Source organism: Armigeres subalbatus, unplaced genomic scaffold (genome assembly GCF_024139115.2).
Source record: "Armigeres subalbatus isolate Guangzhou_Male unplaced genomic scaffold, GZ_Asu_2 Contig363, whole genome shotgun sequence".
In the NCBI taxonomy this organism is placed as follows: Eukaryota; Metazoa; Arthropoda; class Insecta; order Diptera; family Culicidae; genus Armigeres; species Armigeres subalbatus.
In genome coordinates this window covers 41,968-53,648 of record NW_026943112.1, presented here as the reverse complement: position 1 = coordinate 53,648, position 11,681 = coordinate 41,968, and the positions used below count along the sequence as shown (strand labels likewise).

The 11,681-nt window shown below is 47.6% G+C and overlaps 1 protein-coding gene and 1 pseudogene across 1 annotated transcript; both read right to left on the bottom strand.

The window, feature by feature from the left end:
• Positions 1-16: 16 nt before the first annotated feature.
• On the bottom strand, positions 17-958 carry LOC134204043 (uncharacterized; annotated as a pseudogene).
• A 132-nt stretch (positions 959-1,090) lies between these two features.
• LOC134204040 (N-acylneuraminate cytidylyltransferase-like) lies at positions 1,091-2,301 on the bottom strand. Its single transcript, XM_062678871.1, has 2 exons — positions 2,082-2,301; positions 1,091-2,019 (listed from the first exon to the last, which is right to left on the bottom strand). The coding sequence occupies exons 1-2, from the start codon at positions 2,246-2,248 to the stop codon at positions 1,317-1,319; spliced, it is 870 nt and encodes a 289-aa protein (XP_062534855.1). The 5' UTR covers positions 2,249-2,301; the 3' UTR covers positions 1,091-1,316.
• Between the last annotated feature and the right edge of the window lie 9,380 nt (positions 2,302-11,681).

The following is an 11,681-nucleotide window of genomic DNA, read 5'->3' as shown; positions in this document are numbered from 1 at the left end:
TGTTTTATTTTTTTGTTTCACCCCTTTTTATTATTAATCGCTACTACAGATCAATGGGAAATATCACAATATACAATCTACTGCAACATCAGAAAATAGAAATATAGGTATTATGATATAGCAAATAATCTCATCACTTCAATGATTGCTCATCCACTCTACCGTTTTGATTATATCATCATTCTACTTTCAGCACCATTAACTTATTGTATTCAACCGGCACAGCTAATCGATACCCTTGATTAGCCAAATCAACAAATCGTATCACAACTGCATCCTGGAAGCCTACTTTTGCTGCGGGTACTTGTGACCCTGGATGCGAAAAGACCGTTGCACTGAGCTTCAAACCGAATTGGCGACAAAATGGAATCCTCGCCCGAATTATTTCGGTGGAAATTCCTAGTCCCCGGTAGGTGGGATGGACCGACAGACCCCAGGCCGAGAGAAAGCAATCCACTTCGTACGTTTCGAACAGCTTTCCTTGGTCCGTCATGTAAAGCGTAGAGTTTACGAAATCTCTCACTGCAGGGCTCTCGAACTGCAATTGACGTTAATGTGAGATAACTTTCAATTAATACAAAACTCACAACACACTAACCTTCGAGCCGCTACTCGCATCGTCTTCGCGCGATACAACCGTTAGCATATTCAAGCCAACGATCTCATCTTCAGACTTCGACAGATGGGCTCATCTTTCAGAAAATAGGTGCACATGTGCCGGACGGCATCTTCGGCTCGTTCCGGTGGAAGATCCTGAACGCGATAGTTGATCAAACGATCGTCAGCCGCGGTGGGGTCCCTTGCCTGGAACGTGTGCCACGTATGAGGGAAAGGGACATGATCCGGACGGTTCCAAGCGGGCATTCTCAAATCAAGCTCGATTGAGATGTGCAATGCGCTACAGTTGTGACGGAACTGAGGAGAGTCTTTCGATGATGACAAGCAAAAACTAATTCTCTTATCGGTATCTCGTGGAATAAGTAGAGCGATGAAGTTTATAGTAGCGGAAACAACAACTTACCGTAACTTGTTCAATCGTGGTTTGTATAAACAGACGTGTGATTTACAAATAATGATTCTCATCATAGGATGATATGCACTGCACATTTCTTTTAGTGCTACTGTGGGAGAGGAGCCGACAGGTATTCTCGCTAGGTTATTGCGCTCTCCTGTAAAACTATACACTTACTATTTGATTCAGTTTTAAATAGTTGCATCATTAATAATCGAGTGCGCAATACGGTTTCAATATTGATGGAATTGTTGACCATGTGGTCAAAAGAACAAACAAAAGTTGCCTAAACATTATTTGTCATTTATTCCAATATCTTCCTTGCCAACCACAAATCGTAAGGAGTATCGATTTCCATTGCGTCCTTATCGTCTATAACAACCACTTCACAATTGTCATTCTGAAAATAACCTTCCAGTGTAAGTTTCCTTTTTGCAAAATAGAACATCCCCGTCTCCACCAGCTCGCCGTTCCAATCCTGACGTCGTGGACGCCTACCGGGATCAAAATTTAACGCCACCACTTTGCCGTCAATTCCGATCTTCCATCGCAGCTTGAAGCTTCTCGTAACGCTAAAAACACAATCCGCGTCCATAAGCCTGAATCGACGCAAGGCTTCTCTCAAGTACTCAACCCTCAGAAACGGAGAAGTGCACTGCACTAGCGCAACGTTCTGCGCCCACGCATGTTGATCTAAAAATTGTCGCACCGATTCGATGGAGCTGGTATGATCCAAAGCCACTTCCATCGGACGACGGTGAACCCGCACATCACTGCTGTTGGGAAATTCGCGTTCAACAGCCTCGGCAATTCGGTCATCCTCGGTGGAAACCCAAATCGATTGAAATACACCACTTCCGAGGACGGTGTGCAGCGCTCGGCTGAGAAGTGTTCGATGTCCATCGATTACGGCAAGGTTCTTGAGCGGGATTCCACGGGACCCTCCTCGTGCCAGGATCAGTGCTACAACACTGTCGTGTGAGTTGTTTCCTGGCAATGTTGGGCATCTGAAATGAATTCAATGGAAATAATGATACGAGCGCTTTGGAGAGTAACGAGAAAGACTTACGTTGCACTTTCCGCGTGAGCGCACCCGAACACTAGTTGTGAATTGTACAACACCAAAAGCAAAACAAGTCGCATGATATTACTCAAGTCGTTTAGTATTGAGATTGTGTGGTGAAAGATGCTACTTACTGGCGGAAATGGATTATTTGATCTCGTTATTGAGTTCATCACAGTGAAGCTATGCTGTGGTGATTTGAATGAGGGGGAATATTGTTGTATGGTTTTGATTCGTAGCGTGCGTGAACGCGCATGTGCACCATTGCCTATGCTTCGCATGAATTGGTCGGAATCAACGGGTGGCCACTTAAAACGGGAATGATTTCATTACTTGTCCATCAGAACAATAATGCTTTCACAAAACATGACTTTATGTAAATGAATCCGCAGAATTAATCGTTAGAATTGTCGCACACACGCTTTCATTCCAATTTTGTCAACAACATGTCTTCGAAGCAGGAAGTACTGCGGCGCGCTAGTACATTTTTTCAAGCAAACAAAGATCCTGGGTGAAGACCCGGGACGAACGGTTTTTTTTGTCAAATGGCTCGCGTTCAGCACCTGATCGTCGGAATTCCTCGCGGTTTCGTTTGTGCTCAATGGGAATAGCTATATTTTTGCTCTGATACATTTTAAAATAGAATTTTCTGTTCAGATCCGAGTTATTGCTAAAAATAAGTGTGCGCGGGGGTGTTTTTCCTATAATTCAAACATCTCTTCAATATTCTGGACGTGTTCATGCCCAACATTTATCAAATCACCCATCAAACCAACCCAAAAAGATATTTGTAAAAAATTTTAGTCGATTCCGATGTGTTCACCATTTGAGTAGGGCAGGATTGACTGAATTCAGGGCCGCATTCAGGGGTTACAATGGTAGAGTATGGGCTAAAAATTCAATTACAACACAAATTTTACAAATCAGGAGGATTAAATATTTAATTTTCAATTGAAATTAATCTTCTGAAATTCTTATCAGGGCCGCATTTAAGGGTCAAAATGAGGGTGACCAGGGGCCATATCACCAATTGCAATGAAACTGGGCATGCGACTGCTCAAACTTCATGAAAACACATCAGGAGCTCAAAGAACTCTTTTTGAATTTGAAATTGACCTTCTGAAATTTTGACCAGGGCCGGATTCAGGGGTCCAAATGGGGAGAGCAAGGGCCATCTAAACAACAGCAATGCAACTGGGACTGCGATTGCTCAAACATCATGGAAACACATCAGGAGCTCAAAGAAATCTGTATCAAATGGAAATTGATCTTCTGAAATTTAAACCAGGGCCGGATTTAGGAGTGAAAATGGGGAGGGCAGGGGCCATATCACCAATAGCAATGAAACAGGGCATGCGGCTGCTCAAACTTCATGAAAACACATCAGGAGCTCGAAGAATTATGCTCGAACTTCAAATTGTCTTTTCGAAATTTTGACCAGGGCCGGATTCAGGGGTCCAAATGGAGAGAGCAAGAGCCATATCACCAATAGCAATGAAACTGGGCAGTGCGCATACGACTGCTCAAACTTCATGAAAACACATCAGGATCTCAAAGAACTTTGGTTGAATTTGAAATTGACGAAGGAATTCCTGGTGGAACTTCCGAAGGAATTCATGGAGGAACTTCCGAAGGAATTCCTGGTGGAACTTCCGAAGGAATTCCTGGTGGAACTTCCGAAGGAATTCCTGGTGGAACTTCCGAAGGAATTCCTGGTGGAACTTCCGAAGGAATTCCTGGTGGAACTTCTGAAGGAATTCCTGGTGGAACTTCCGAAGGAATTCGAGGTGGAACTTCCGAAACAATTCCTGGTGGAACTTCCGAAGGAATTCCTGGTGGAATTTCCGAAGGAATTCCTGGTGGAACTTCCGAAGGAATTCCTGGTGGAACTTCCGAAGAAATTCCTGGTGGAACTTCCGAAGGAATTCCTGGTGGAACTTCCGAAGGAATTCCTGGTGGAACTTCCGAAGGAATTCCTGGTGGAACTTCCGAAGGAATTCCTGGTGGAACTTCCGAAGGAATTCCTGGTGGAACTTCCGAAGGAATTCCTGGTGAAACTTCCGAAGGAATTCCTGGTAGAACTTCCGAAGGAACTCATGGTGGAACTTCCGAAAAAAATCCTGGTGGAACTTCCGAAAAAAATCCTGGTGGAACTTCCGGAGGAATTCCTGGTGGAACTTCCGAAGGAACTCATGATGGAACTTCCGAAGGAATTCCTGGTGGAACTTCAGAAGGAATTTCTGGTGGAACTTCCGAAGGAATGCCTGGTAGAGCTTCCGAAGGAATTCATGGAGGATCTTCCGAAGGAATTCCTGGTGGAACTTCCCAAGGAATTCCTGATGGAGCTTCCGAAGAAATTTCTGGTTGAACTTCCGGAGGAATTCCTGGGGGAGCTTTCGAAGGAATTCCTGGGGGAGCTTCCGAAGGAATTCCTGGGGGAGCTTCCGAAGGAATTCCTGGGGGAACTTCCGGATGATATCCTGCGGGAACTTCCGAAGGAATTCCTGGTGGAACTTCCGAAAGAATTCCTGGTGGAATTTCCGAAGGAATTTCAGGTGAAATTTCCGAAGGAATTCCCGGAGGAACTCCCGGAGAAATTCCTGGTGGAATTTCCGAAGAAATTCCTGGAGGAACTTCCGTAGGAGTTCATGGAGGAACTTCCGAAGGAATTCCTGGTGGAACTTCCGTAGGAGTTCATGGAGGAACTTCCGAAGGAATTCCTGGTGGAACTTCCGAAGGAATTCCTGGTGGAACTTCAGAAGGAATTCCTGGTGGAACTTCCGAAGGAATTCCTGGAGGAACTTCCGGAGGAATTCATGGAAGAACTTCCGGAGGAACTCATGGAGGAACTTCCGAAGGAATTCATGGAGGAACTTCCGAAGGAATTCATGGAGGAACTTCCGAAGGAATTCATGGAGGAACTTTCGAAGGAATTCATGACCTTCCACAGGAATTCCTGGAGGAACTTCCGAAGGAATTCCTAGAGGAACTTCCGAAGGAATTTCTGAAGGAGCTTCAGAAAGAATTCCTAAAAGAGTTTCCGAAGGAATTCCTAGAGGAGCTTCCGAAGGAATTCCTAGAGGAGCTTCGAAGGAATTCCTGAAGGAAATTCCGGAGGAATTCCCGGAGAAACTTCCGGAGAAATTTTCGGAGAAATTCCCGGAGAAACTTCCGGAGTAATTCATGGAGGAATTTCGGAGGAATTCCTGGAGGAACTTCCGGAGGAACTTCGAAGGAATTCCTGGTGGACCTTCCGCAGGAATCCCTGAATGAACTTCCGAGGGAATTCCTGAAGGAATTTCCAAAAGAATTCCTGGAGGAACTTCCGAAGGAGTTCCTGGAGGAACTTACGAAGGAGCTTCTGGAGGAACTTCCGAAAGAGTTCGTGGAGGAACTTCCGAAGGAATCTCTGGATGAACTTCGAAGGAATTCCTAGAGGTACTTCCGAAGGAATTCCTGGAGGAACTTCCGAAGGAATTCCTGGAGGAACTTCCGAAGGAATTCCTGGAGGAATTTCCGAAGGAATTCCTGGAGGAACTTCCGAAGGAATTCCTGGAGGAACTTCCGAAGGAATTCCTGGAGGAACTTCCGAAGGAATTCCTGGAGGAACTTCCGAAGGAATTCCTGGAGGAACTTCCGAAGGAATTCCTGGAGGAACTTCCGAAGGAATTCCTGGAGGAACTTCCGAAGGAATTCCTGGAGGTTTTCCGAAGGAATTCCTGGAGGAACTTCCGAAGGAATTCCTGGAGGAACTTCCGAAGGAATTCCTGGAGGAACTTCCGAAGGAATTCCTGGTGGAACTTCCGAAGAATCCCTGAAGGAACTTCCGAAGGAATACCTGGAGGAACTTTCGGAGGAATTCCTGGAGGAACTTCCGGAGGAATTCCTGGAGGAACTTCCGTAGGAATTCCTGATGGAACTTCCGAAGGAATTCCTGGAGGAACTTCCGGAGGTATTTCCGGAAGAACTTCCTAAGGAATTCCTGGAGGAACTTCCGAAGGAATTCCTGGAGGAACTTCCGAAGGAATTCCCGGAGGAACTTCCCAAGGAATTCCTGGAGGAACTTCAGAAAGAATTCCTGGAGGAGCTTCCCAAGGAATTCCTGGAGGAACTTCCCAAGAAATTCCTGGAGGAACTTCCCAAGGAATTTCTGAAGGAACTTCCAAAGTAATTCCTGTAGGAACTTCCGCAGGAATTCTTGGAGGAACTTCCGGAGGAATTCCTGGAGGAACTTCCGGAGGAATTCCTGGAGGAACTTCCGGAAGAATTCCTGGAGGAACTTCCGGAGGAATTCCTGGAGGAACTTCCGGAGGAATTCCTGGAGGAACTTCCGGAGGAATTCCTGGAGGAACTTCCGGAGGAATTCCTGGAGGAACTTCCGGTGGAATTCCTGGAGGAACTTCCGGAGGAATTCCTGGAGGAACTTCCGGAGGAATTCCTGGAGGAACTTCCGGAGGAATTCCTGGAGGAACTTCCGGAGGAATTCCTGGAGGAACTTCCGGAGGAATTCCTGGAGGAACTTCCGGAGGAATTCCTGGAGGAACTTCCGGAGGAATTCCTGGAGGAACTTCGGAGGAATTCCTGGAGGAACTTCCGGAGGAATTCCTGGAGGAACTTCCGGAGGAATTCCTGGAGGAACTTCCGGAGGAATTCCTGGAGGAACTTCCGGAGGAATTCCTGGAGGAACTTCCGGAGGAATTCCTGGAGGAACTTCCGGAGGAATTCCTGGAGGAACTTCCGGAGGAATTCCTGGAGGAACTTCCGGAGGAATTCCTGGAGGAACTTCCGGAGGAATTCCTGGAGGAACTTCCGGAGGAATTCCTGGAGGAACTTCCGGAGGAATTCCTGAAGGAACTTCCGGAGGAATTCCTGGAGGAACTTCCGGAGGAATTCCTGGAGGAACTTCCGAAGGAATTCCTGGAGGAACTTCCGAAGGAATTCCTGGAAGAACTTCCGAAGTAATTCCTGAAGGAACTTCCGGAGGAACTCCTGGAGAAACTTCCGAAGGAATTCCTGGAGGAACTTCCGAAGGAATTCCTGGAGGAACTTCCGAAGGAATTCCTGGAGGAACTTCCGAAGGAATTCCTGGAGGAACTTCCGAAGGAATTCCTGGAGGAACTTCCGAAGGAATTCCTGGAGGAACTTCCGGAGGAACTTCCGAAGGAATTCCTGGAGGAACTTCCGAAGGAATTCCTGGAGGAACTTCCGAAGGAATTCCTGGAGGAACTTCCGTAAGAATTCCTAGAGGAGCTTCCGAAAGAATTCCTGGAGGAACTTCCGGAGGAATTCCTGGAGGAACTTACGCAGGAATTCCTGGAGGAACTTCCGGAGGAATTCCTGGAGGAACTTCCGGAGGAATTCTTGGAGGATTTCTGGAATAACTTCCGGCGGAATTTCTGGAATAACTCCTGGCGGAATTCCTGGAGCAACTTCCGGCGGAATTCCTGGAGGAACTTCGGGAGGATTTCCTGGAGGAACTTCCGGAGGAATTCCTGGAGGAATTTCCGGAGGAATTCCTGGAGGAACTTCCGGAGGAATTCCTGGAGGAACTTCCGGAGGAATTCCTGGAGGAACTTCCGGAGGAATTCCTGGAGGAACTTCCGGAGGAATTCCTGGAGGAACTTCCGGAGGAATTCCTGGAGGAACTTCCGGAGGAATTCCTGGAGGAACTTACGGAGGAATTCCTGGAGGAACTTCCGGAGGAATTCCTGGAGGAACTTCCGGAGGAATTCCTGGAGGAACTTCCGGAGGAATTCCTGGAGGAACTTCCGGAGGAATTCCTGGAGGCACGTCCGGAGGGATTCCTGGAGGAACTTCCGGAGGAATTCCTGGAGGAACTTCCGGAGGAATTCCTGGAGGAACTTCCGGAGGAATTCCTGGAGGAACTTCCGGAGGAATTCCTGGAGGAACTTCCGGAGGAATTCCTGGAGGAACTTCCGAGGAATTCCTGGAGGAAATTGCGAAGGAATTCGTGAAGGAACTTCCGGAGGAATTCCTAGAGGAACTTCCGAAGGAATTCCTGGAGGAACTTCCGGAGGAATTCCTGGAGGAACTTCCGGAGAAATTCCTGGAGGAACTTCCGGAGGAATTCCTGGAGGAACTTCCGGAGGAATTCCTGGAGGAACTTCCGGAGGAATTCCTGGAGGAACTTCCGGAGGAATTCCTGGAGGAACTTCCTGGGGAATTTCTGGAGGAACTTCCGGAGGAATTCCTGGAGGAACTTCCGGAGGAATTCCTGGAGGAACTTCCGGAGGAATTCCTGGAGGAACTTCCGGAGGAATTCCTGGAGGAACTTCCGGAGGAATTCCTGGAGGAACTTCCGGAGGAATTCCTGGAGGAACTTCCGGAGGAATTCCTGGAGGAACTTCCGGAGGAATTCCTGGAGGAACTTCCGGAGGAATTCCTGGAGGAACTTCCGGAGGAATTCCTGGAGGAACTTCCGGAGGAATTCCTGGAGGAACTTCCGGAGGAATTCCTGGAGGAACTTCCGGAGGAATTCCTGGAGGAACTTCCGGAGGAATTCCTGGAGGAACTTCCGGAGGAATTCCTGGAGGAACTTCCGGAGGAATTCCTGGAGGAACTTCCGGAGGAATTCCTGGAGGAACTTCGGAGGAATTCCTGGAGGAACTTCCGGAGGAATTCCTGGAGGAACTTCGGAGGAATTCCTGGAGGAACTTCCGGAGGAATTCCTGGAGGAACTTCGGAGGAATTCCTGGAGGAACTTCCGGAGGAATTCCTGGAGGAACTTCCGGAGGAATTCCTGGAGGAACTTCCGGAGGAATTCCTGGAGGAACTTCCGGAGGAATTCCTGGAGGAACTTCCGGAGGAATTCCTGGAGGAACTTCCGAAGGAATTCCTGGAGGAACTTCCGAAGGAATTCCTGGAGAAACTTCCGAAGGAATTCCTGGAGGAACTTCCGAAGGAATTCCTGGAGGAACCTCCGAAGGAATTCCTGGAGGAACTTCCGAAGGAATTCCTGGAGGAACTTCCGAAGGAATTCCTGGAGGAACTTCCGAAGGAATTCCTGGAGGAACTTCCGAAGGAATTCCTGGAGGAACTTCCGAAGGAATTCCTGGAGGAACTTCCGAAGGAATTTCTGGAGGAACTTCCGAAGGAATTCCTGGAGGAACTTCCGAAGGAATTCCTGAAGGAACTTCCGAAGGAACTCCTGAAGGAACTTCCGAAGGAATTCCTGGAGGAACTTCCGGAGAAATTCCTAGAGGAACTTCGAGAGAAATTCTTGCAGGAACGTCCGGATGAATTCCTGGAGGAACTTCCGGAAGAATTAATGGCGGAACTTCCCCAGGAATTCATGAAGGAACTTCCGGAGGAATTCATGAAAGAACTTCTGGAGGAATTCATGGAGGAATTTCTGGAGGAACTTCCGTAGGATTTCCTGGAGGAACTTCCGAATGAATTCCTGGAGGAATTTCCGGATGAATTCCTGGAGGAACTTCTATAGGATTTCCTGGAGGAACTTCCGAATAAATTCCTGGAGGAATTTCCGAATTAATTCCTGGAGGAATTTCCTGAAGGAACTTCCGGAGAAATTCCCGGAGAAAACGGTTGGATTACGACTGTGAATTTTGTAGTTCGATTTTCGGATTGGCTATCAGTCATGATAGTTGACAATTTTATTTCATCGCCGACGTTTCGATCCAGGGATGGGATCTTCTTCAGGGCTCGATGGCAGTCAATTTGTTAGTTATCATTATATTCAAACGGGTGTTCGTCATGAATTTGGTGGAAATTGTTTCTGGCCTCATTGACAAAATATAGCGCACTTCAAAAACGTTTCTGACAATAATTTTGTCACACACTATAGGGGGGGTGTTTTGCAGCCGGAGAATGGGCGATTACTCAAGTTTTGAAAGAATTCCTGGATGAAATTGTGAATAAATTTTTAAGTAAAATTTCAAAGAAATTCCAAAAATTTCTTCCAAGAGTTATGGAAGGATTTCTTGAGGAATTAGTAGAAAAATTCGTTTGGTAAATGGAGAAAATTTTCTAAATTATTCCTGAAGTGGAAAACAATTCTGAAGGACATTAAAAAGAAATTTTCGAGCAAATTTCTGTAGAAATTTCAAGAATGAATACTCAAAGAAATTTCAAAGAAAATCCTGAAAGGTTTTCGGATAGATTTGGCAAAGGTATAACGATATAGATATCACGAGACGATGGGCGAAGCCAGAGTAAACGCGACGTGCGATGCGACGTGACGCGACAGTGCAATTTGACGGCCTGTTGATAATGATTGTTATTCTTTTACGTGATTCGCGCCGCGTCGCACCGCACGTCTCGTCTACTCTGGCGGGCACGGAATGCTTTATCTATTTCCTTCATCCAGCTGACGCGCCACCTCTCGATGGGGATTGAGACTACTGAGCTTTTAATACTAAGTTTTTGCAGTGAGTTCCGCCTTAGATCTTATTCAATTTTTCTGGGCATACGACAAACTACAGTGACTATAATAACAGTGTCGTCAAGTGTCAGAATTGGAACAGAATCATCTGTCAGTTCCATACAAATACGTGTTCCAAACGAGAAGGAGACCTGTCAAACGTGGCACATGACGTTACTCTTCTTGTAGGACTCTACGACAAACGACTCACTCCAGACAGCTAGGTATTGGGGCAGCAGGGACAGCAGGGACAGCATGATGTCCAAGGGCTTGACGACCCCTCCCCAGCTGTCTGCGAGTCAGGGAGAACTGCCTAGGGCGTGGTGGGATTTAGCAGTGGGCTCTGCTAAAACCCCTCCCAAAAAACCACAAGTGCCCGTAAGCGGACTCTATCAAAGCGACTGTGTGCCGCTTCAAAAGCACAAGCCCAGGGAGGGAGTGCCAATTGGCATGTGGAGTGTCCCTACTTCGGTAGGGTAGTGCGTGAGCTGCTTCGGCAGGGAGTGAGTGATCTGTTTGTGCTGAGGCAGGAGTGTCATAGCGTGTCGCCGCCGCTATTGTCACCTCGAAGCGCAGCAGAAGTCTGAGTATGGACTGCACATGCTAAGGTAAGAGTGTCGTAGCGTAGTATCGTTGATTAGTCCCCACATACCGCTATCGACACCTCGAGGCATGGCAGTGGAGTGTTAGAATAAGTTGTGGAGTGTACCTACTTCGGTAGGGTAGCGCGTGAGCTGCTTCGGCAGGGAGTGAGTGATCTGGTTGTGCTGAGGCAGGAGTGTAATAGCGTGTTGCCGCTATTGTCACCTCGAAGCGCAGCAGAAGTCTGAGTATGGACTGCACATGCTGAGGTAGGAGTCGAGGTATCCCATCGACACCTCGAGGCATTGCAGTGGAGTGTTAGAGTGAGCACCCGAAAAGGGTCACATGGAGCGAATGGTCTTTGGAGAAGCTGCTTCGGCGGCAGGGTAGCAGTGGGTTGTACCCACACACCTACAGTTGTGCACATGTGGTGCATGGGGAGTGTCCCTGCTTCGGCAGGGTAGCGTATGGTCTGCTTCGGCAGTGGTGTGATTGATCTGCTCGTGCTGAGGCAGAGTGTCGTAGCGCAATATCTGTAGGCCCAGGCAGTTACCGCTATTGACACCTCGAGGCATGGCAGCGGAGCGTCCGGGAGAGCATCCAAGTAAGACTCAAATGGAGTG